At 41.4% G+C, this 26,878-nt stretch overlaps 1 protein-coding gene across 1 annotated transcript in view; it reads right to left on the minus strand.

Moving 5' to 3' along the window:
* Window positions 1-25,486, minus strand: part of Lonp2 (lon peptidase 2, peroxisomal) — a 78,079-nt gene extending 52,593 nt beyond the window's left edge. Inside the window, exons 1-7 of the mRNA XM_021169891.3 lie at window positions 25,134-25,486; window positions 17,759-17,993; window positions 15,390-15,521; window positions 14,458-14,580; window positions 12,696-12,859; window positions 11,330-11,424; window positions 7,540-7,798 (exon numbers count right to left, since the gene is read on the minus strand). Coding sequence (XP_021025550.1) covers window positions 7,540-7,798; window positions 11,330-11,424; window positions 12,696-12,859; window positions 14,458-14,580; window positions 15,390-15,521; window positions 17,759-17,993; window positions 25,134-25,366 — 1,241 coding nt within the window. The 5' untranslated portion in view covers window positions 25,367-25,486. The remainder of the gene's footprint in view (window positions 1-7,539; window positions 7,799-11,329; window positions 11,425-12,695; window positions 12,860-14,457; window positions 14,581-15,389; window positions 15,522-17,758; window positions 17,994-25,133) is intronic.
* Between the last annotated feature and the right edge of the window lie 1,392 nt (window positions 25,487-26,878).

Here is a 26,878-nt window from a genome sequence, read left to right on the forward strand (position 1 = left end):
AAGTGCTGGTATTAAAGGCATGTGTCACCATGCCTAGCTTTCTTTATTGTTCTTAACATCATGTTCCCTGTTATGGTATAGATATGGCTTGAGTGTCCTTCAAAGACCCATGTGGTAAAGTTTAGGTCCCCAGGTGGCCATATCAGGACTTAGTCAAACTTTTTAAGAACTAGGGTCTACTTGGAGGGCATGCTAATTCTAATAAAGGAATTAAAATATTCCTAACAAATTCTGAGCTAATTCTTAGAAGAGGGCTATTATAAGAGAACACCAGTGGACTTCAACTCCTTGTGTCAGGCTTCCTGGTATCAGTGTAATCGCTTGCTCCAGTATCAGCTCCTATGATGTGATGCTGCCAAAGACAGTCCTTGAAAGAGCCTATCCAATGCTGTTGGGACTTTCAATTTTAAAAATTGTGAGCTAAAAAAATTTCTTTTCTTCATTATAGTGTAAAAAGCTAATTAATAAATACACTTCCCATACTTTCCTTGCCTGTGTATTTACTAAAAATTCTCTGAAGAGAAAGATTAGTGTTCTTGTCTTATTTTGGTTTTGGGACAGGGCCTCACAGTGTATCCTAGGCTGGCCTGGAATTTACTATGTACCTAGGTAGCCTCAAATTTGTGGTCGCTCTTCTGACTTATCATCCTGGGTTACAGGCGTGAGCACCACCATGCTGAATTCCCAGCGGGCCTCAGAAATCTCTCCTGAATTCCCTTCACACAGTCATTTCCAATACCGCAGTGCCTACACCACCGGCTGGCTCTACAACCCGTCTGCTCCTCATGTACTCCTAGTCCATCATGGCTGTAGCCCCTATGAGCAGCAGGCAGATGACAGAAGCCGAGTCATACATACTGCAGAGCACAGGCTGAGCACAGCTGTTAGCACTCTTCTCCCTCAGGGCCTCCAAACCACCACTGGTAAGGAGGAACTTGGCACAAATTATTTGACCTAAGACTCACTTTCCTCATCTATAAAATGGGACAGCAGTGCCAATGCCAATCTCATGAAGACTGGGGAAGAAACTCTTTAAGCCACCTAGCAGGGATCAACAGCGCAGACTCTGGAATCGGGTCTCACTTGAATTGTGCTTTATTCTACAAATGTCTTCTTAATAGCACCAGGCATGTACAGTATTGTTACTATTCCTCAGCCGGAAGTGACATCTCTAAAATTCAGGGCACTGGTCTAGAAATCAAGTCAGGAAGATAACCATCACCATCAGAACAAACCCAGTCACCACTGTTAAGGTGACGAGTCTCTGAATGGCATCATAAAGCTAATACTCCACTGCACCCGTCTCTGTGACGTCACATCAAGTGGAAAATCCTCACTAGGTGACACCCAAATCTATCACCTTTACTGACACGCTTGCATCTAAACAGCGTGTGGCTTGCCAACTGTCTAGTTCCTCGAACACCGCCGGAAAGTGTACTGCTTTCATGAGCAGAGAAAAACACTGATTTACTATGAACTGATTAGATAAATGGGTTTTTGGTAGAAAGATTAACTACTACTTGTAGTTATTAGAGGAGAAAAACTTCTAATTTAATTTTTTAAAACTACCTTGGAAATGTAGCACACGAGTGTCTATCTATATATGCTCAATTGGTTTGCATATTTTATTATTCAGGACTGACTTCTGTCAGATCAAACATTATGGCAGCACAAGTAATTCACTTACTGAAGATACAGAATAAACTTTAATGAAGCCTGGGGAATAAAGACATGGGTAGTGAGAATGCACACATACACAAAATAAAAATATTCTCTCTCAAACCTAGTGCACAATGCAGTATAAAAATACTGCAGCATCTGCCACAGAAACCACAGAGGTGGGAAGAAAGTGAAAGCAGCCAAATGCTACCTCTGGGTGCTAACAGTGTGAGCAAGCGTGTGTGTAGACCAGCACTCCCATGATGAACTGAGCCCCAGAGCACAGCTGCCGAAAGCCAAGGGAAACATGGCCACTTGAAAACATGAATTCTGGCTGGAGATAAGCCTCCACAGCAGAGGGCTTGCCTAGCATATGAAGACCCTGCATCCTGCATATTTATCACCACAATAAATAAGGTAATAAAACCACAGGAATTCTGTGGAAACATTCCATAGTATCCCACTAACAACTACCTATTTTGTTTTTATGTATCAGCTAAAATTTGAAGAATGCTTAAAAAGTACTCCAATGCATTTGAATATATATGTGGTAAAACAAATTATTAAGAAAAGCACAAGGGGGCTGGAGAGATGGTTCAGTGGTTAAGAGCGGTTAAGAGTACTGACTGCTCTTCCTGAGTTCAAATCCCAGCAACCATATGGTGGCTCACAGCCATCTGTAATGAAATCTGATGCCATCTTCTGGGGTGTCTGAAGTACAGTGTACTTACATATAACAAATAAATAAATATAGAAAGAAAAACACATGGATTCATACTTTCTTTTTTTAAAATCACTGCTTGCAATTCACATATTAATTAGGACTCTTCAGCTACTATGAAATATATACAAAACCGAAACTGTTTCTATACACCAAAAATTTAAATTATAAGGTTAGTATTTTTCATTTCCCCAAAAAGTTACATATCAAAACAATTACAAAGACTATTCCAGTATCATGTGACTAAATCTCATGGTGATAGGCCTTAATACGTTGCCAAAAATGTAGGCTGCTTCAAATCTAACATAATGCAAATGGCTGGCCAGGGATCAGGAGGACAAGTTTTTACTCTGTTTATCTAAAGGGCTCTTATCATCTATAAGGCACACCACTATAATGTGCACAAAAAATTGTAATATGGAGGCTGGAAAGATGGGCAAAATACTCATACACATAAAAATACACACATATATGTAACTATGCTCTAAATCTGAAAAAGCAATGCGTTTAAAAGAGACTTGATGGTCTTTAGAGGAATAATGTGACTTAAATATATCATGTCTAAACAAAGTTGATTTTTACTCTTCTGGTAGTCTTTCTAAATCTTTATAAAGAGAATCTGGACTTATCTAAAGGGCTGAATTACAAAATATAGTTAGTTTTTAATCTTACATCAATTCTCCAAACACATAGAAACCATGTTTAGCACTGTGCCAAATAAACAAACAAACAGCATGAGGTAGTACAAAGAAGTACAAGATATACAATAAATCCTCTGTGTCACAACTCTTCACACACACACACACACACTCACACATACACTCACACACACACTCACACACACACTCACACACACACTCACACACACACACACACTCACACAGGTTGACTGTTATATCCAAAATGTTTTGAGAACAGAAGTGGTTCGGGGTTTAATTTTTTTCTTTCTGGTTTTATAATATTTGCATATATACATAATAGATGTCTTGGGACTGGTATCCATATCAACACAAAAGATTCACCTATATATCATACTCACACACATAGCTTATGGGAAATTTATACAATATTTCAAACCTTTAAATATCCATACATTATCCATACATTAAAAATATTTTTATAATTTTATATGTATGGATAGTTTGACTGAACGTATGTCTGCGTACTATATATATTTGCAATACCTTAAGAGGCCAGAAGAGGACACCAGATCCCCTGGAACTAGAGTTATAGGCAGTTGTGAGCCAACATATGAGTTCTAGGAATCAAACACAAAGCCTCCGGAAGAGCAGTCAAGGCTCTTCACCACCCCTTGTCCTGTAAGAGCACCTATATTTTGGCTGAGACCTAGTGTATGAAGTTAGGTGTATAGTGTCTCACTTGGGCATCATGTCAGCATCAAAAACTCTTGGTATTTTAGAACACTCCAGATTTACAGATGAAGGATGCTCCATTTATATTTATGCTATTTTCAGATGGGTTAGAAATGCCACAGACCTACATTGTTTAATCACTAAAAGGGCACAATAAATATCATATGATTCATACAAGAAGAGAACTATCATTACTGGTTGTATATATTAATTGGAGAAACCTAAACTTGGGCCTGCCTTTACTTCCTTTTCTCGTTGCTATGACAGGAACTTGACAAGAAACAAATTAAGAGAGGAAGGATTTATTTTTGGCTTCCAGTTGGAGGGACAGACAGTCCACAATGGTAAGGAAGGCATGGGAGCTGGAGTGTGAAACAGCTCATGACATTACACTCGCTGTCAGTAAGCAGAGAGACATCAATTGAGCCATCGTTTTTATTCTATTTACATATTTATTTAGACAGGGTCTCGTTATGTAGTTCTAGCTGTCCTGGAACTCACTTTGTAGACCAGGCCAGCCTCAAACTCACAGTAATCTGCCTGCCTCTGCCTCCTCAGTGCTGGGATTAAAGGTCTGCACCATCATGTTTGCCCCACTCTCTCCTTTTTATTCACTCTGAATGGTGATGCTCACATTTGGATTGAGTCTTTCTACAGAATTAACAATCATGAAACTCCCTTGCACACATACCCAGAGGCTTGTTTCCTATATGAGTCTAGATCTTGTCAAGTTAACAGTCAATATTAGACACCACAGTGGCTTACGATAAACCTCTTTTAGAAGGGCTATATGCAAAGGCAGGCGGTTAGGAGGATATGAGCACCAGAGTGTATCTACTGTACTTCAGTTAAAAAAAAAAAAAAAAGAACCTACTGACACATCTATTTTTGTTTTGTAGAGAAATAAATGGTTTATTTATAACTTTCCTATTTCAGTTAGAGATGAAAATTTGTCAACAAAGAAGTCAGAGGATTTTCATCTCCTTTAAAATTGAGCCACTGATATCTTGCAACAACAGGACTTTATTATCTGTACATGTAGGTAGCAAAATTATTTCAAAAAGTCAATATCAACAGTGATCTGGGATATATTGTAAGGATAAGTGTTATATTTAAATCAAAGAATAACTAATAAGAGACAGACTATGGGCTATGAGATAGTGAGACTCAAGTTAAAGTGCTTGCTGGGCAAACATGAAACCCTGCGTTCAGATCCCTAGAACCCATGCAATGCCGGATGATACAGTATTTGTCTGTCAGTCCAGCCTCAGAAAGTAGAGACAGATCACTGAAGCAAGCTAGCTAACAAAACTAGCAGAACTGGCAAGCTCTGCTTCAGGTTTGACAGAGATTCTGCCTCAGAGAATAAGGTGGGAGGGAACTGAAAAAGACCTTTGACAACTGAAAGGAAAAGTATTGGCTCAGGACAGGGCAGGCAATCAGAGCCAAAGACAGATGATGGAGGACAAGGGAGAAGGGGATGGGAACAAGGGAGAGGGAGGAGGGGTATTTGTTCTAGAGGACAAAGAACTGCCTCTGGATAGAGAGGAGACAGACATGGCACATAGGAAAATGATGGACTAAAAAGTTAAAAGGAGAAATCCCTTATTAGGATGAGGTATTTAATTTTAATTGGACATGTTACTTAGGTGAGCCTAAGGGGGCTTTTGATTGCTAGACTTCAATACTTTCATAGCTGAACCTTGGAAGTTAGCCTCATGAGGAGGAAGTGACCAAATAAGTGAATAGACCTTGGTGGCTACCTTTAGGAATTTAATCTAATAGTTTTTAGCAAGGCTGAAGGAATGGGGGAAAGCCTGCCAGAGAGAGTGTCACGATCAAGCTGCCCAGAGTCCCTCAACAATCAACCTGGAGTATACACACATACATGCACATGTACACACATGCATAGACAACACACCCAGACATACATACACATAGAAAAAGAAAAATCCAGATTTACACAAAAACAATTTTATAAAATTCATTCCCTAGAATATTACTTCCTACTGGATTTCTGATAATTCATTTATTTAAACTAAAAAACTCAACAACAGGAATGGTGATTTTGTGACTTACAGGCAGAAACACATGCTGAGATAAAACTGCCTGAGTGGATTAACAGCTAAGTTTCACTTCAGGCCTCCTTTAAGATGCAGAAAACAAAAGGCTCTCCTTCTCATCGGGCCACCACTTTATTACAGAACTGTAAACCAAACCTTTCTTTTTCTCCTCTGTCTCCCTCCTACCTCTTCATTTTTCAACTACTAAAATATAGTCTTTTGTTGTTTTTAAAAGCCAGTCCCTGACTTACTGGCACCTTCCTGTTCTATAGGCAGGTGCAGCCGGCAAATGGCGGGAAGTCCATGCATGGGAAAGTGGCGGCTAAGTGAGAGAGACAACACAAAGCAGCCACTTTCTCTTTTATTCTGACTATCTGTTACTCCAGTTCAACATTCTCATACATACAGGCAAAACACCAATGCACATTAAAAACAAATTTAAAAAGGGAAATAATCCAAAATGACAGAGTACAGATTAAGTCACTTGACTAGGGTAGGTCTCATGAGTTTTGTCAAAATCAGATTTCAGCTCAAATTCTTTGTGGCTGGTCTGTAAATAAGGGTGCCTATTTCATTATGAAAGGGGACTACAGCCTCTAGTGGCACTCAGGAGAACAAGACAGTCTAGGCAACAACATGATCTGCAATTGCCAGAAGGAGTGACCTAAATCAATCCCTCAGCCTGATGTGTTCCCTCATGCCTTGTTAGAATCTTTGCATGCTTTTTCAACGCGCATTCTTCACTTGTGAACAAATAAAAGAGAAAAGGCCTGCCTTTTTTTCTTGCTTGCTTGCTTTCTTGCTTGCTTGCTTTCTTGCTTGCTTTCTCTCTTTTTATTTAAAAAACAGGGTCTTGTGTAGCACAGGCTGGTCTCAATCTCGGCATATAGCTATGGCTAGTCTGTTTCCACTTTCCAAGGGGTAGGATTATAGGCATGGGGCACCAGACCCAGAAAATAACCATGTCTTGAAGAAGAGTTCTTCCCAGTTTCTCGTCATTACCTAAGGTCAGTGATCCCTGCTAGAAAGTCATTGGGAAAATGAATGAAAAAACACCATATTCTTTCATTAGCAGCTCAGGGTTTCTGTGTTTCACACTCTCTGCATGCTAGGCTGTACCCCCGAGGTACACAGCAGCTTCCCCACACTTCTTACACATATACTCTAGGTGTGTGTTCTCATAGCCTGCAACTGCCACAGAGCCCCCGGGCCATATAGACCCAGGCTTCCCTAAAGCCTCTTCCAGTCAGTTCCACAGGGAGAACCATAGAACCAAACAGTGGAAAGGGAAACCATATCTGATTATAATAGTGTAGGTTGATCAAGTCTAACATACTTAGTCTATTTTTTTTTTAAAAAAAAATCAGAAAGTGAGTGAACATGAAAGGGTGAGCTGTAATGGTTATGCTAAACTTTTCCATTAGTGCAGTCAGGTTTTCATAAGAGAAAGACTACAGGCAGAATAAACTTACTCAAAGATTACTCACCTCCCCATATCTGCCCACAGAGCTGCAATTATTCATTAAAACATTAAAAGAGTTATGACTATTATTTAGGTAATGCTACTAGGTCAAAGTAAGTAAAAGTCAACATAATATCCAGTCACAAAGTAAGTTACAATTCCATAATTTTACTCAAGTAGGACCGTAGAAAGCCAAGGCATATACTAGTTAGTCCACTAAACAAATGTCAAAGTTAAAAGAGGCTGAAAGCACTGTGTTACCTGTGCCCTCGAATGTCAGACTGGTCACACACGCCCCCAAGTGCAATCCTGTGGAACTCCCGACCCAGAGTCTTGGCCACCGATCTCCCCACACTTGTTTTGCCTACTCCAGGTGGGCCAACAAAACAGAGGATTGGGCCCTTCAAGTTATTTTTCAGCTGTCTCACAGCCAAGTATTCCAAAACCCTCCTCTTCAGTTTTTCCATGGCATAATGGTCATTGTCCAGAAGAATCCGGGCTGCCCGAATGTCCAGGCGATCTGTCAAACAAGCCAATAGAAGTTATTTTAGCACTTGGAACTTGTAAGTAACAACAGATTTGGATCACTCTATGTCTTCAAATGTATTATATTAACTAGGGACTTGGGTTTTTTGTTTGTTTTTCTTTTGTCAACTTGGCACAAGCTGAAGTCATCTAAGAGGAGGAACCCCTCAACTGAGATAATGCTTTCATAAAACTGGGCCATAGGCATGTCTGCGCTGCATGTTCTTGATTGATGTGGGAGACCCCGCTCCATCTCTCCTCAGCCAGTGGTCCTGAGTGCTATAAGAAAGCAGGCTAAGCAAGCTATAAGGAGCAAGTCAGTAGTAGCACTCGTCCATGGCCTCTGCATCAATTCCTGACTTCCCTGGACTAACAGCTATAAAACAAATAAGCCCTTCCCTCCCCAAGCTGCGTTCAGTCATGAGCAATAGAAAAATAGCTAACACAGAATCCTCCATTTTGTTTGATTGTTCTATTTAAGATTTAGTGTCTCCAGAGACATCCACCCGTTAAAATCCCATGCTCAAATCACATCACTTGCAATGACTTTTTACATAAACATTATTTCTCTGGGGGATATAGTTTCTATATATTTTATTGTGCTGGAAGGTTTTCTTTGAAAAAGAAAGGGGGGGGGTGGGCAATCAAGATGGCTCAGGGGATAAAAGCACTTGCTGCAACAAACCTGACAACCCAGAATCCACATAAATGTGAAAGGAGGGAACCAACTCCACATAGTCATCTACTGACATCATCCCCCTCCCAGTAATGACAAAATTTGAAAGATTTAAAGAATATTTGTCTTATTTAGTAGTAGTATTAGCTATGCTCTACCCCTAAATCTTGACACTAATGAAATAGAAGAAAGCAGATACCTATGAGCTCATTCTCATAACAGTTAGGATGTATGTATTGTCTCAGGTGATGTGAGTGTGAGATTACACATGTATTTTTCAAAATGAGATTTTATGGAGTCTTCTGTAAAGCACATTTCTTTTGTTCTCTCATTTAATCTGTTAAGGAATTTTCAATAGGAAATATACATCTCAGCAACACTTTGTGGGTACTTTATAGTTTATTATTCAATTATCCACACCCACTTAACCAATTTCCTATACTGAACTGCACTAAAAAACACTTTAAAAGGTTCAAATGTAATAACCACATGGGGTGTTTTACTGAGACTACATAGATAATAATATAACATATGCAAATCAATAATGTAATATATTACATTAGCTGAATGAAAGTCATCTCAATAAATGCAGAAAAGCACTGGACAAAATTCATTTTCTTTGCATGATAAAAGTCAGCAAACACTGTGGTGGATGCTAATGACCAAGAAAGCAGGAGGCCAGAACTGACCCGGGTAAGGTACCCAGCCAAAGATGAGCAGCCCCACAGCACATGAGCAAAGAAGGGAAGCAGGGAGGAGGCTGGAGCTGACCCAGGATAAGGTGCCCAGCCTACTGAGAGGGAGCATAATTTTTCCTTGGGGTTGTGGCCACTGGTATGTTGCTCATGCTTCAGTGAATGGGCCCACACCTAAGTGCACAGTAACAGCACTAAGCAGATTCACTGGGTTACACACTAATCTAAAAGTATAGGTCTGGCATAAGAACGGAATAGTACAGAGTGCAGTACTAACCCATACATATGGGTCAACTAACTTACAATGAGGCCTTCAAGACTGCACTCTAGGGAGAGGATAGTCTCTTGAACAAATACTGTGGGGAAAACTGGATAGTGCATGCACCTGAATGAAAACCCTAGAGCTGTTCTTGGCAATGATAATTCTGAAATGACATCAGGAGTAAGTCATCAAAATCAAAATCAAGAGCTGGGTATGGTGTGCACGCCTGCAATTCCAGGATGCATGCTGGGGAAGGAGCACTGTCATGAATCTGAGGCCAGGTACAGCTTATGCATCATGACCCTGCTAAAACAAAGCAAACAAAAATCATCCTAGTCCTATCAGAATGGCTACTTAAAACAAAGCAAAGGAAGACAATAACCACCAAATTATAGCCAGACTTGTGGCACAAACCTGTAATCCTAGTATCACCCAATACAGGTGGAAGGCACGGAGATCTTCCTTAGCTATACAGTGAGTTCTAGGCCTATGTGAGACCCCCATCTCCAACAAATGATAAAACACATTATAACAAGTGATAGTGAAAATATGGAGAGACAGGAGCCCTCATATACTATTACAGGAATATGAATTGGTAATTTCAGAATTAAAACGGTACAAAGGTTTCTCAGCAATTAAAAATAAACCTACCATATGACTGAGCATTCCCCATTTCTGGGTATATGCTCAAATGATTGAAATCAGGACCTTGGAGAGTACCTACATGCTAACACAAGATGAAATGTGCTGTTATTCATAATATCCAAGAAATGGAAGCTCTTCAAATATCCACTGAGATGAAATGAAGAAACGTGTTATATTCATGTAACTACTATAAGTTAGCCTTTAAAAAAGCAATACAACAAAAGAAAACAAAGCCAAGGAAATCTCATGACTTTCAACACAGAGTGCATTCTAAGAGAAATGAGCCACAACAGACAGACTGCATGCTTTCACTTATTGCATGGAATTTACAACTCTCAGAAGCAGACAGAGTACAATGGTTGCCTGGGACTGGGGGAGAAAGGGTATGGGAGGGTGATGGTAAAATGCTCTTGATGTTCAGTTAGACAAGTGTGAGTTCTGGAGATCTACTATGTGGTACAGTGTTTCTAAGCAAACAATAATGTTTTGTATTCTTAAAGTTTGCTAAGAAGAAGAATCAGGTGGATCTCTGTAAACTTGAGGCCATACTGGTCTACAGAGTGAATTCCAGGACAGCCAGAGCTACATATTGAGATCCTGTCTCAAAAGCCAAAACAAACCAACCGAAAATTTGTTAAGAAGGGGGCTAGGAAGATGACTCCATAGTTAAGAGCACTGGCTGCTTTTCCAGATGACCCAGGCTCAAAGCCAGCACCCACAGGGCTTTTCACAACCGTAATTCTAGTCTCAGAGTATCTGTCAAAGCTCTTTTGGCTTCCTTGGTTACTGCACACGTGTGATGCATAGACATACATGAAGGCAAACATCTATACACATAAAACACTTTTAAATGTGGCTAAAAGCATTTGTTGCATGGTTTGACCACCTCTCCCTCTCCAGCTCAGACTCTGTCTCTGTCATACACACGAATTAGAAGAAAACAGTGAACGGGACCTGACTTTGGGGGACAATGGGTATAATTACAGTGCAGGTGATACTGATGACGTCATGAATGCTATTCTGAATTTCATAAAGACATAATCATGTGTGCAACTGCCACTACATCTCAGAAAAGTGGTTTAAAATACTTAAAATAATTTATTGTTGTCTGGTTTTTGAGCTAGTTTCCTGACGTAGAGTGTAGGAATGCAGGCATGTACTGCCATGTCCTGAGGGAATGTGCACAATGAAATCTGCATGAGCTTTCCCGTGACTGTGACTGAGAAGCAGATGGCACTGTGAGCTCACCAGTTGTACTTTTGTTCCAAGGAAGCTCCACCATAAGTTCCAAATAATTTCTAGTCAGAGCATATTCAGGCATTGACTGAGGCATTTTTTTGAGTCTGTGGGGAAAAAAAATACGTACCCAATAGGTTCAAGAGCACAGTAATTCCACAATAACAGAAATAACAAGCATGTCTCCTTACCACGCATACTTTTCAAACCTAAATAAAGGCTTTAAAGAGCTGGCTGACAAGTTGTTTTTCCTTTTATGTACAGAAAGTAGGTGCTATAGTAAACTCAGAGGTTATCCTGAATGTGCAATCCAACCATTTCCTTTACTTTTCTTGTATAAGGAAAAACTGAATGTCCCCGCTCCCTTAGAGTTAACTTATTGATCCACTGCAGTACTGGGGACAGAACCTGAGGCCTTGTACGTGACAGGCAGAAATGCTACAGTTGAGCTCCAGCCACAGCTGTCCTCTGGGATTTATAATCTAATGAGAAGCGAAAACAACAGAGGTGGGATATACCTCAGTAGTAGAGCACACGCTTAATGGCCACGAGGCCCAGGGTTAACCCTGAGAACAACAAAGTCAGCACAGAGCTTGACCTGTGCACAACACTGTAACTAAAGCAAGAAATTTGGACAACTTTTTTAGACACTGAAAAGACAGCTTCAATAATTAGATGTGAGAGCAGAATGCAAGTAGAACACACACATCACCCCTCAGTCTTTGAGGAAAAGATTAGGAAGAGTGGTGTTAATTCAGAAGTATTATGGATGTCTTCATAGGTGAGCATGGTGGTATATGCCTATAGTCTATTCATTTGAGAGGGTGAGGCAGGAAGATTTAAGTTCAAAGCCAAAGCCAGCCTGACCTACACAGAGAGATCTTTTCCAAAAAAGCTAAGGAAAAAAAAATGTTCAAGACTCAGGCTATGCAAAGCAATGGAGAAAGAGGGAGAACATTCCACTGCTCTGAGAATTAAGGAGGGTGGGGCTGGAGGGACGGCTCAGTATCTAAGTGCACTGGCTGCCTTCCAGAGGACCAGGGGGTTTGATTTTCAGCACCCACATAGTGGCTCACAACCATTTTTAACACCAATTCAAGGGATCCAATGCTTTCCTTCTGACTGCCTCAGAAATACCCATACAAATAAAAACTAAGTAAAATTTTAAAAGGAAAAGGATTAGGAAGGATAAGAAAGACAAAAGTTGGCAATGAAGTAACGTGCATAGGTGGCCTAAGAACTGATCACGAAATAAGAAAGGAGAAAGAATAAACAATAACTCAGCCTCTAGTCTGTGACTCAAGGTAGCATAATCAAGTTTCCATAAGCAATGATTTTTAACATTTAACAAGCAATGAGAAGATTAATGAACCTTTACCTTTTTATCTCCTTGACACAGACTTTATGAGCCTGTTCTGGCATACTAGATGTTCTTATTTTTTTCTCCAGCATAACAATGTCATCATTATCTTCTTCCTCCTCCTCATCTTCTAAAGTTCCTGGGATGTGTGGAATCCTCCTGATGGGGCGTATTGCTATAACCTAAGTAGAAAATATATGCCAAAACAAAGTGGAGCTGAGGCAGGAGGCCTAAGAATTGAAGGGCAGCCTAGCAACAAAGTGAACCCAGTCTCAAAAATAAAACAAAATAAAACAAAAAAACTAAAAAATAAAACAAACAAGAAAGGAAAGAAAAGAGAAGTAATGAAGGAGAGGATAAGGGAGTGGGAGAGAAAAAATGAGGGAGAGTAGGGTGGGGAAGGAAAGCAGTATTAGGCTAAGGTAAGGCAAGGGTGGGTGCTCTATAAACACCTATGGCTACAGTCTATGTCTTTGGGAAATCAGATTCAGAACTACTAGGAGGCAGAGGTACACATTCATACCACAGGAGTTAAAGCAGACCAGCACACAGTGGACAAGCTGTACACACCACAAACAAAAGTGACTACAAGTGCTGGGCAGTGGTGGCACACGCCTTTAACGCACGCCTTTAATCCCAGCACTTGGGAGGCAGAGGCGGGCGGATTTCTGAGTTTGAGGCCAGCCTGGTCTACAAAGTGAGTTCCAGGACAGTCAGGGCTATACACCCTGTCTTGAAAAACAAACAAACAAAAAAACCAACAAAACAACAACAACAACAACAAAAAGTGATTACAAGTATCACAAGGAAGTACAGCTGTCCTGTGCACTTTTCTGCATTTTCTCACATGCATTTCCACTGACACTCAGTAGCTACCATTGCTGCTCTCATATTCAAATGTCTCTTAGCATTTCCACCCCTTCCACACTAACTTCAACTTCCTGTGTCTCTGAACTGTCCTGGGTGAGTGGCATCTTGCTTACTTGACTCCTATGATGCTCTGCTTCTCCAGCAAAGGGCTATTAACTCCACCCCTGCTCCCTCACCAGTTACAGTGCTTCAGTGAACTTCTGGCTTCTACTTCGGCTTGCTAAAATTGTTCTTTTTCCAATCCAAACCCTTCTCTATGCCAATTCAAACAGACTTTCCCTCCCTCAAATGGTTTTTATTTATATTTTCTTTTCCCATGATCTTGCTATCATATTTTAAAAGTATGGTATATTCTTTGAATTTTCAACTCATTAGTATCATGAACTAACTCCAACTTTTACTAGAGGAAAATAATATATAATCATTTTGGGAAAGTTGGTAAGAACTGAGCTGAGATTTATATGTTAAAAGTAAGTCCAGGCAATTAAAGGAACTGCCCCAGACACATCAAAAGCATTTGAGATCTTCTCAAAAGCAATGAACTTTGTCTTCTTTCCTTTCAAATTCTTCCAGTTTATTTTTTGTTTGCTTGTTTATTTGTGAGCTAGGTTCCTGCTATGCAGGTCGGGCTGGCTCCCATCTCCTACACTCAAGGGATTAGCTTACTTCTGTCTCCTCAGTAGCTAGAAATACAGACGAACACCTGGCTTTCAAGTGTTTCTTTCCTCAAAAGAGCTAAATCTCATATTACAAAAAAAGACATGTAATAAAAGAATAAGCTGGGTATGGTGACACATGCCTATAGTATTGTCACTCTTGAGTCTAGAACAAGTGAACAGTTGCCTTGAGTTCAAGTCCAGCCTGGAAGATAAAGGAAGACCCTGCCAAGAAAGAAAAGAAGAGGACTTACCCTCTTGTCGTCGTCTTGCTTAGGTTTGCGAGTCTTCTGAAGTAACTTCAGACCTTCAATCTGTCTAACAAGCAGAGGTATGGTCATCTTGAACCGATCCTCCAGGCTCACAGCATCTAAGATCTAGGAAGCATGAGTCGATGAATAGCACCCTTTCCAGAAGCGCCTGCTCTAACTACAAGCAGGCAGACTAGGGCCTTAAATTACAAGAAAGGCAACACTATAATCCTCATGGCTCTGGCCCTGCTGTGGCCCTATCAGTGTGGTGTGGCAGGGCTGGGAAGTTGTCACTAAGCTGCTGAGGTAGAGCTGTCTAAGGAGAAGCTCTGAGGCACTCTGTGTTGTCTTGGGCCTCACTTCTATTCCAGCTTGAACCTCTTACGTCCCAGCTACTTCACACACTTGGTATACTTTGGCCACACTGTTGCCTGGATCAGCCACAGCCTTGTCTATTTTCAGTGTATATTCCTCTAAACTAAAAAAAAAAAAAAAAATTCAAAAATTCTGTTTAATGATCATGATAGGAATAATGCTATGTCATGGCCAACACTACCAAATTATCTATGCTATTAGCAAAGAGGAAATGGGCAAAAATTTTATAAGACACAAACAAAAATATTGATTTTTATTTTAAAATGAAGTCATATACCCCACAATCAAGAACCAAACATATAGCTGGTAGCACAGGCCTGCAATCCCAGCTACTTGGTGGACTAATGGATAGAGATCTCAAGTTCAAGGCCTATCTGGACTAGAGTGACTTCAAGGGCCTAAGCAACTTAATAAGACACTATCTTATAACACAAAGTAGAAAAATAGGGCTGGGCATATAGGAGGGCAGTAGAGTGCTCGGCTAGTGTGTGAGACCCTGGGCTCAATCCTAGTACTAAATGACAGGTAAGCCTTCCCTGAGGTTCCGGAAGGGCACATACCTGGAGCTTCTCTTTGTTGCTTGTTCGAATAATTGAAGTTAGAATGTCTGGTAGAGCTTCCCTTGGAAGATTATCTAAAAGACGTCTCAATTTAGCAACTGCAGGGACGGACATATCCAACATTTCAACCAACTAATTGAGAAAAAAAGAGTCTAATGAAATGGGGCAGTGGCATGTGTGAACTAAAATAATCAGATTTTCATACAGGTTTAATGTTTGGGTCTGCATCTTTTGTTTTGAAAGATCACCAATCCATACACAGTGGGCATTTAACAGGCAACAGAGAAGTCAGAGGGTCCACAAGATAGCTCAGCAAGTATAGGCTCCACTCCCAAGACTTGAGCATGTGGCAGAAGGAGAGAACTGGCTCCTGATCCCACACAAAGGCTCACACAGTGATAGTTATCTGGGAGGCATACACAAAACAAAACTTCCATGCTAGAAATTACAACAGATTAAGCTGAAGATAAGCTTCCAGCAACTGTCAGCTATTAGGACAAGTGACAGAGATTTCCCTTTTCTTGTGGACACACAGTAGGTAGGCCTGTTCTTTCTCACCTCCTCTGAATACAGGGACAGCTGCAGTCTTGCACTGATCTTTGAAATATTCCTTCTGTACAGAAATGCTAAGTCAATTAAAGAGTGGCCAGATTTCTGTTTTCTGCCTCAGCATAAGGAAGAAAACTTGAGATTAATTCCAGTCTAGCTTGGTCCTTAAGTGACACTGAAAGTGACATGTTTAGTCACGACGCCTTAGCAAAAAATTAACCTTTGTTATATGAATTCTCTTTTCAGGCTACTCATTAAAACCTGGTTCAAGCTATCTAATTTACAAATGATATATCAAGTCTCCATGTATCCAACTCTAAAAGGATTTCATAGGCCAGTATCAATTAAACAGCTCTGAAAACACTAATGAAGGGAACTACCCATTACTTTTCAAGAATCAGGGGAATTAAAGTATAACTGCATGAAGATAATGTTAGGTGGGAAAAATACATAAAAACAAACAAAACAGCCATTAAAAACCAAAAATTCAAAGAATCAGTCTCAAAACAAAAATTACATCCATTCCCCTAGCCCTGTGACTGGAAACTATTTGCCACTCATGCAGGAGCTGCCACAGGGTGGGATTCGGGCTGGTAGGAGAGCAGGTCTGTAGGGCAGTTTCAACACAGATGATGAGCAGTGGTAGCACATGACTGAGCCGGCCAGGGAAGGAGGAGTAACCCCACACAGCAGCTGGAAAGCACACAGAGCCTACCACTCAGAGAAGAAGGAAGGGCAAGAGGTAAAAATCACAAGAAATAACAAATGTGGGGCTTTTTAAAAAAATTTTTTTTGGTTATTCAGTATGGCTAGAACTATTGATTTCTATGTAGTAACTAGAGCTGAAGTAAGACAGGCCTAAGACAAGGCTTGCAAAGAGCCTTTACGGTACTAGGAAATCTGAACTTTATGCTCAAGAGAACCCTCCCTAGCCTTGGGCCTACAATTAAGATACACTGCCTATTCCAGTTCACATACCAGAAGTTCTCTGTTCCAGTACATTCTCCCTTCAGCCCTGACGTTACAGCTCTAAGTGGAAATTATGTTTCTATTACTGTTTAGCACATCAAGAGTGAGTATTACTTAGAATGACCATCAGTTGCAGACGCCACAGGCTGTGCACATCAGCTCCGCACTTCAGCCATCAGTGGTATCCAAAATCAAGACCTTAGATACCAGCTAGTCCTCATAAATTCAGTCAGGGTGGTAGATTACAGCAGCCAAGAAGCAGAAGACTACGTTTAATGATACAATTTTGCATTTTATTATGGTTTTTGAGTAAAACAAGGACGAGAGAGGCCGTGTTTTATGTAGAGCTGATAAAATCCTGACACCTAGAAGTAAGGAGTGCATTGCTTCATGCACAGCCACAGCATGCTTTCTACCAGCATGCTAGCAGGCCAGAGGTGCAACCATACTGAAAACTGGTCCACTGTGGCTTCATCCTTACAGTCTCTAACCTGTGCTGTGTGACCTGGACCTGAAACACTATAACTTCTTTACTCTGACTAGTAATTTAGTAACAAGTCTATTGTACTTTCATTTTAGCACTAATCACTTGTATTTAACAACTACCAAGTTGGGAGGCACTGGAATTATAAAGAAACTGTAATCGTATCTTTTGGAACACCTTTAGAAAGAGTTGGCCAATATACCCAGGATGATTTAAGCTAACTGGACCATGCTATAAAATACCACAAAATCGTTTCAGTATATGCATCTCTACAGCCCTACAGCTTCATTACCCAACAGAGTTATCTGACCTCAAGACAGGAAAGAACCAGCAGGAGAAGGTTTTAAGGGAAAGCAGAACCACCCACCTGCACTGCGTATCTGTAGAATTGCTCTGACAGCTCTCCCAGCTCCTCCCTGGTTTTGCAGATATTGGGAAATTCCTCAAGTCGGTCCAGCTGCTCCACTTCAGCCACGGGATATGGCTTCTCTTTTAAGACCTGCACAATCTGGAACCGGCACAGGCCTGTGATCAATAAAGTGTAGTGTGGTTTGGGCCAATTACTGCCCACAACCTGAACTGCCAGGGCAGCCGTTCCAATTCTGAAAAATACACAAAATATTGGCATTACACTTAACATGGCAGAACAGATATTCCCTTCAAAAGGTGCTGGTTTGGCCAGGTGTGGTGGCTGCATACAAAAAGTAGAACTGCCCGAGTGAGTTTAGAAGTTTGCTTGGTTAGATGCAGCAAAGCTAGATGGACCGAGCCATCTATGCTCTTTGACACTGGACATGGAACTAGAAATGTTGGTGTTTGACTTGCTGGATTTTGGTATAGTATTTTCTCACTATGGCCTAATTTCTCCCTATTGGAAGGGTGATATGTATCCTCTGCCATTGTATGTTAGAACTATGTAATTAGCTTTTTGATTTTGCAAGGCATTACAGTTAAGGGATTGCCTTGAGTCTCAGAAGAAATTTTAGAGTTTAGACTTTAAAACAGTGTTTTGAGACTGTCCAAGAGTATACAGGAACTTACGAAGTTGGACCGAATGAGTTGTGCACTATGATTCAGCCATGAGACTATAGGTGCTGTGGAGTAGACTTCGTTTGTTTGAATGATGTCCCCCATTTAAATACTTTGTTCCCTTTGGTGACGCTGTTTGGAAAGTCTTCAGAGGAAGTGAGTCACTGGAGGGGGCTTGAAGTTTCAAGGCCTCCCGCCATCCCCAGTGTGCTCTTGCTGTTTCCTTGTGGTTTGAGATGTGAGCACTCAGGTACTCTGGCCACCATGCCTGGTGCTTGCTGCTATGCTTCTCACCATGGCAGTGATGACTCTTTTCCCTTTCAAACTGTAAGCCCAGATAAACCCTTCTATAAATTCCCTTGGTCGTAGTGTTTGAATACGGCAATAGGAAAGTAACTAAGATACTGCTTACCTCCAGGCTTTATATGAGAAAGTAAGCAAGCACAGGGACTAGTCACTGAGTCTCACTTCCTACCACAGTGTATACACTGTCTTTACATGGTTTGTCATGTGATGGCTAATCTAAATGTCACCTTGATGGCACTCTGGGCACGCCTCTGAGAGATAACTCTGATTCAGTTAACTGAGGAGGTTAGGCCTGCCCACTGTGAGTGGCACCACATTCCCTGATCTAAGAAACTGCTTTGTATAAGTAAGAGACAATGAGCTGAGCACAAGCATGCTTTGCTGTTGGTGTCTGGACTTGAGATGTGATGTGACTAGCTACTGCACACTCCTGCTGCTCTGACTTCTCACCTAAAATGTGAGCCATATAAGTCCTGGCCTCCTGAAGTTGCTTTTGGCAGAGTACTTTTATCACAGCTCAAGAAAAGTATCTACAAAACTCATCCTTCTAAATAGTCTTATCCTTTTACTAGAATATGTGCCTTCTAAGATATGACCAAAAGTTCGACTTTGCATCTACAACTTCAGGTCCAGAGTTACGCCTCTGGGTGAGCGGTGCCTTTCCCTTTAGGCAGCAGCCCTGCAATAAATGCATTTCTCAGTACTCTGATTTTGTTAAAGGTCAAAGAAAATTTGAAGCCCCCAGTTGTAATGTACCGTCTGACTCTGTAAAACATTATAGAATGTTTCTCCACATAAGGTCTGACTAGGGGGGCTTTGGTTTGTATGATCTGGAAACTGCCTTGGACAATCCAGGTGCTCCAAAAGAATGAGAACCGTCTCTTCAGTGGAAAGAAAAGCTAAATGGAACACTCAAGAAAGGCAGTTTTCTAAGGGGGAGGGCAGGATGGAATTATCTAAACTTTGCCCTAGTGCCCTTTGTTGTCACTGCTGTTTCCATTCTACTTAAAAGCCCTCTAGTCATATTAATATTCACAGCCCTCCAAGTCTTTTCTGTAATGATGCTAGCTTTGTTTTGCCCAAACTGGGGAAATGTTAGGCTCTCCACTCCTCTCTTCTATCCCCGCCTATGAAATCTACCCTTAAAACTACCTATTCAGAGCAAATACCACCATGAGGGGTAGGTGTAGAATGCTTTGTCATTATAAAAAGCTTCCTTGAATATTATTTTGCTATATTTCCCATTACCCATAAGAAGGTGCTAATATTTCCTTGTGACAATTGAGTAACTGAGATTCAAAACTGGGGAAACAACATGGCTATCCATAGTTACAAAGAGGTCTGTTAGCAATGGACTTCTTTTTTTTTTTTTTTGGTTTTTCAAGACAGGGTTTCTCTGTATAGTCTTGGCTGTCCTGGAACTCACTTTGTAGACCAGGCTGGCCTCGAACTCAGAAATCTGCCTGTCTCTGCCTCCCAAGTTCTGGGATTAAAGGCGTGCGCCACCACAGCCCGGCAGCAACGGACTTCTTGACAGAGGTCTTAGGACACACCACAATGGATGATATGAATTTGCACTATCAAGTAAATAAAGACTTTGGAAGATCTAAGTAGATTCTTCATTACATACCTGCAAATATAAAATATTAAATCCAAAAATGTTATCATTATCTGACAGTATTTCTTAAAAGCCCAAGAATATTGATAGGTGCAAGAAGGAGTAATGCATGGGTAAAAATGGATCCTTCCAGCTATGAAACTGTGTGTCTGTTAAAGTAAGTATACTAGGATATATAAATGCCAAAAAACTAACTTAGGGTCTCATAGATGGGTAAGAAAGTCAACAAATTAAACAGGAGTTGGGGACTAGCATTCTGAGGAAAGGAATCCATGGGCCCTGAACAATGTTAGGTAGGGCCCAGTGAGATGACAAAGCCTGTAGACATGTGTTAAATTCCAGGGACCTACATGGTGGAATGTGAGAAATGACTTTCTCAAGCTGTCTGACCTCCACATGTGCTACATGGAGCACAAGTAGACTCACACCGCAGACTCAAAGTAATAAAAGCTTTTAAAATGAGAGGTTGAAGAATGACTGACACTGTGAACAGTGTTAAATGATTGCCTGTTTTCATTAATGAAACAGCAAGTCACACAGGAGCCACTAATTATACAATTCAGTTAAGCAAAGAAATACAGGCAGTCCTTACTTAGGTGGCATGAAAGCCAAGTTCCATATTCCTTTGGAAGACTCCAATCTAGCAACATGCCTGTATACTAAGCATGAAGAAGGGGCTGTCCTATACAGAAAAGCCAACAAACAGGTGGCAGGGAACACAGGAGAGCAAACTTGTTCTGCTAGACCTTGGGTACTGGGGCTGATCACAAGGAGGCTGTAAAAGAAATTAGGCACAAACTGTGCCCTCTATTCATCTCTGGAAGTTACTAACATCCAGAAAAGGAGGGAACTGGAAAGGAAAGACCTGTGTATAGAAACAGGTGAACGCTAGATAGCTCAATGTTCATACTTTTAAAGGACAGAGCATTTGAAAGCCATAACAGAGAAAAGATTTCAGAATCTACGCTGAGCAATAGAGTATGATCTTTCTATACAAAGACTTCTCAAGTAACAAACAACATTTCTAGTATGGCTATACAGGGCCTGGTGAATGCTCACAGTGCTCAAACCCTGAAGACTTTTGAAAGTAACTCTCTCGTGTAAACGATTGCACTGGGATGTAGCTCAGTGGTAGCGTGCTCTGCTTAGCATGTTGAGACCCTAGATTTAATTCCCCAGCCATGTAAACAAGCCAACAGCACTGCCAGTTAACTCTGAATTACCTAAAACAAAAAGACCATTTGAACATTAATATGAACATTACCATATCACTTGAATTATTGGTTACTTTCAGGCAAGGAAGATTTAGTTACTGTTATTTGCAGATATTTATGTGAAAACAATTAGTAACTCTCAAAAATCTTGCCACAGCTGGGCAATGGTGGTGCATGCCAGCATTTGGGAGGCAGAGGCAGGCAGATTTCTGAGTTTGAGGCCAGCTTGGTCTACAGAGTGAGTTCCAGGACAGCCAGGGCTATACAGAGAAACCCTATCTTGAAAAACCCAAAAAACAAAAACAAAAAACAAAACAAAACAAAAAAAAACCTTGCCAGAATAATATAGAAAATTACTAACTCAAACCTAAAATATGACCAACTTTACTTTTTAGAAGATTTTCCTTTTAAATTTACATGTATATAACTCTGTGTGTGTGTGTGTGTGTGTGTGTGTGTGTGGTGGTGGTGGTGGTGGTAGGGGAATGTATGTGTACATCTCAAGTATATGCCAGTGCTTGTAGAGGCCAACCAGATCTCCTCAAACTGGAGTTCTGAGCAGTTGTGAACCACCCAATCTGGCCCTGGATAAGAATTGGTAAGCCACCGATCATTAAGAAACTGTTCTACAGCCTGATCTTATGGAACATTTTTTCAATTGAGGTTCCTCCCCGCCCCTACCCTGTCCTCTCTCAGATAACTCTAGCTTGTAGCAGGTTGGCCTACCGGGACATAACAGGACAACTGACCCCTTGCCAACCTGACAAACATGTCACTTTACTTTCCCTTTCTTGTGCAGCCCCAAGATTGCATATTAACCTTAACATCACAATACAAAACACTTTACAAACTTTAAAAGTCCATCGTCTTTACAAGTCAAACACGTTAAAATTCAGTTTAAGCTTTTTTTAAAACCTAAAATCTCATTTTACATTTCAACCTGTTAAGTGTGGGCTCCTATAAAACTAAATATAAGTTAAGTACTTTCTTACTTCATGAGGGAAGAACCAGGGCACAGTTGTAATTGAACAGAGCAAAAGCAAATTCCAAAGGTCTAACTAGCACAATGTCCAGTTATCTGGGATTCCCTCATGATCTTCCAGGCTCCTCTAAGGAGCTAGGGCCATTTCTCCAGCACCACCCTCTGAAGCACACACAGACAGTTTTGTTTGTCTGTCTGTTTGTTTGTTTGTTTTAATGTTCCTGTTGGCTCCACTCCACTGCTGCTTCAGTTTTGGGTGGTCACCCCATGGTATGCTTTGTTATACAACCCAGGACCACTAGTAGAGGGGTGGCACCACCCACAATGGACTGGGCCATTCCCCATCAATCACTAAATAAAATGCCCTACATTTTATGAATTATCTTATGAAGACATTTTCTCAATTGAGGTTCCCACCTTTCAGATGACTCCAGCTGTGTCAAGTTGACATAAAACTAGCTGGCACAACATCTAAATGTCTGATCAGGTTTGTTTAATCTACCAGTTCAAGAATTAACAGGAAAGAATAAATTCAAGCTTGCCTACTGCCTGATTTTATAAAAACATATTTTCAATTGAGTTTCCCTCCTCAGATGACTTTATGTTGTGTCAAGGTGACATAAAACTATCCAGCACACATTAGAAACATACCAAGGTAGCCCTGATAACACAGGTGTGTAACACTGACTTCTTGGAGGGCTAAGCAAGAGGATCACTGGTGCAGTACTTGAGTGAGCTACAGAAGAGTTCAGAGCCAGCACAGAGTACTTACTGAGACTCAGTATCAAAATAAAAAATACAAATAAGAGCTGAGGCTATAGCTTAATGGTAGAGTACCTACCATAGGTTCAATCTCTAATGCCCGCCCCCCCAAGAAATAAAACAAGCAAAAAATTTAATCCCGAGAATTTCTGCCTCAACTAAGTGGTTGTAAAATAATATGGGAGAAATAAACAGAGGTTTAAGGAATGAGGTAATATGTTAGGAGACTAGTACTAAATATAATTTGCTACAATAAAATAGGGAAACTTTAGTGTCCAATCCTATTTAGGCAACAGCCAAGAATAGTTCAAATAGGGGTCAATTTTTTTCAGGATGATACAATGTAAACTATTATTGAGTTGTTGTGCGTTTGTTTCATGTTTTACTGTTTATTTTGTTTTTAAAGAGCGATCAGCCTCCTTTGGAAACATGAAGAAAAGCTACAAGTTGTCTAATGTAGTCAATCACACTTATGAAATTCATTCAGAGACAGGAACCCTTCATTTGAAAATAAGGAGGGGGAGGAGGCTGTCCAACCTGGAGAAACATCATCAGTATCAATATATAGAGCAAGAACTTGAGAGAAGAGCTTAAAGATAACATCTGCTAAGACACACTATAGACTAGTACTGTCCAATAAAAATACAAGCTATACTCGTGATTTTAGTATCCACAGGTGATTTTAGGTGAAGTGGTCAGCATTGCAACATTTATTCTATGTAACATTAATCAAGATTTTCACACGGGCAGTGGTGGCTCATGCCTTTAATTCCAGCACTTGGGAGACAGAGGCAGGCAGATTTCTGAGTCTACAGAGTGAGTTCCAGGACAGCCTGGGCTACACAGAGAAACCCTGTCTCGAAAAACCAAAATAAATAAATAAATAAATAAATAAGATTTTCACATTTTCTCAAAATATAGTGTGCACTGTACATTTATGGCACATTTAGGGTGACCAACTGCCTTGAACTGCCTAGAATTGACAGTCTTTCTGGGCACGTATGCACTCCAATGTTAAAACTCATATTAGAGCATGCACACTTCAAGTGCTCTATACCCACAATCACTGTGCAGTCCAGGGAAGCATGGCTATCCATAAAGCATGGTGCAAAGCAGTCTGCACAGATGGACCTTCACGACACACCTAAGAGACATGGGAAGTCACAGGGGAAGAGTCAGACACAGGTGAAATTTACCACCCAAGTCAACGAACCAGAGCCGGGACACAGGGCTATCCAGTGACATTCCCCGGGCCTATGATAAAAATGCCAGGAAGGAGCAAAGGTGAGCCTAGAGGCTGGGAAGGCTGTAGTGGGAGACCCCAAGGAAAATCCTAACAAGAATGGCCCTTCATGAAGGGGAGGCCGTTGGGGAATAGAGAAAATGGGTAACAAAGTGTAAAACAAAGCACCCAAAAGTTAACTGCGTAGTTTAGGCATGAGCAGGAAAAAAAGAAAGAAAGAAAGAAAGAAAGAAAGAAAGAAAGAAAGAAAGAAAGAAACCTCTAGATTTATAATGTTTCAGATGGAGAACATGACCGGAGGTTGACTGAAAGGAAAGGGGACAGGGTGAAAGGTGGTATGGGGGAGGGGCCCGGGCGCTGGGCGGTGAAGAAGGCTCCGTAGGACACTAATTCACATCAGATAAGCACCAGCAACAGGCAGCAAATGAACTGCACAGAGTTTCCACCCGTGTATGGCATTGCTCCGTGACTGATCGGGCTCACTAACGGTCACTGGTGAAAAGCGTCCCTCCCACTTTTCACGCTGGGGAGACTTGAGCCACAACTCCGCTCACAGGCTGCCGGGGCGCGAGTGCCGGGCGGGCCTACCTGTGCAGTGGTGGCAGGTCCTGCGTGTCGCTGGCCGGGTCGGGTGTGTTGGGGATGACTCCTAGGATGGTGCTCTGCAACGACGTGCCCTTGAGCAAGCGGCTCCGCACCAGCTGCAAGTTGCGGGCCGTGTCCACACTTGTGCGCATAGTGGAGCCGGGCAGCAACACACTCTCGTGGGTCAACAGCAGCGGAAGGCGGCTGGGGATCTGGATGGGGCTCACGGAGGACATGGCCACGGCCGTCAACACCAAAGGTGTCAGGAGGACTCCCAAGTACGAACTCTACACTTCCTCCGCCGAGCTCACCGCAGCCGTCACTCGACGGCCCGCCCCCAGGCCTGAGTGCGGCCGCTTCCGGCACCGCCCCTTCCCCAGGCGCCCGTCCCCAGGCCTGAGTGCCGCCGCTTCCGGCCCCGCCCCTTCTCCAGGCTCCCAGGCTTCAGCCGGGACGCTTCGGACTCGTCCCCAGGCCATGTGCTGCTGTTTCCGGGCCCGCCCACAACCCTTCCGGAGGCCGCAGCGGCTAAGCCTTCCGGTCTGTCCCCCACCCACCCCCCATGCTGAAGAGTAGCGGCTTCTGGCTCCGCCCCTAGACCCAACCCCCTCAATTTCTGGCTGCATCCCCAGGCTGGTCCCTACATCAAACACCTCAGCTCCCCGCTAGCCCAGAGATACCCAATTTCTGTCCTTCGCTCAGCCCTTCTCTCTGAACCAGTGATGCCAGACGACAAGCAACCTGGTGCACAGACAGCATGAACAGTGCCTGCATTTAAATTCGAAAGGAATGTTGAGAAGGACGGTGTGCACTAGACATTTTTAAACCTTTTCATTGAATAGATTTTATATTTTAACAAGTATCCTATACCTCTCACTCGGTTTTCCCTATTATGTTGCATAACCAAGGTTCACATAACCCAGGACATTAGTATTACCATTACCTAATCCATAGACCTTCCCCCAAGCTGGTGGGTTTTACTATCGTCCTTAATTTTTCACTTTGTCTATCTCCTGGATCTCTTAAGTCTGTGATATTGCTTCCATCTTTGCTTTATTTTATTAGTATGTTAAACAGATACTTTTTAAAAAGGGGCATTCTATTATTTGTAGAAGGTCACAATTTGGATGATAGATTCTAGGTTGTGGTGTGAGTCACAGAGATCTAGAGGGAGGATGAACTGGTAGGTGATGATCTTGGTTGTGACACACTCATCATTCCTCTTGGGTATGCATTGTGTAGATATCTTGAGATAGACTCTGGGAGTAATATAAAGAAAAAATATATACAAGAGCTTACCTTTTTATTAAGAGTCTTATCTGGAGAGTAGAGGACTTATACTCTGAGATTCCTGGTGTCTTTTTAAAAATGGTACTTGGAATTGGACCAAGGGCTCTGAACATGGTAGGTATTTTATGAGGAAACTATGACCATCTTAAAAACCTTGGGGCATATTTTTGTAAAAAAACTTTATTTATTTTTATCATGCATACATATCCTAAAAGCAACAAGTGTTTTGTTTGCATACTAATGTCTGGACTTATTTTTGTTTAATAAATTAATTGTATTGATTTTATTTTCTTGGTCTCCTAGAACAGGGTCTTAACTGAGTCACACACATGGCCAAAGAAAAAGAGTCACTCCAGGATGAAATATGGCCTTGCAGGCAGCCAAGAGGTCTAGCCTCTGGTAGACTGAACCCCAAACAGCTGTGAAGAACCATGTAATTGTCACACAAAAGTTGTTTT

Source organism: Mus caroli, unplaced genomic scaffold, assembly GCF_978045245.1.
Source record: "Mus caroli unplaced genomic scaffold, Mus_caroli_1 scaffold_10, whole genome shotgun sequence".
Classification (NCBI taxonomy): Eukaryota; Metazoa; Chordata; class Mammalia; order Rodentia; family Muridae; genus Mus; species Mus caroli.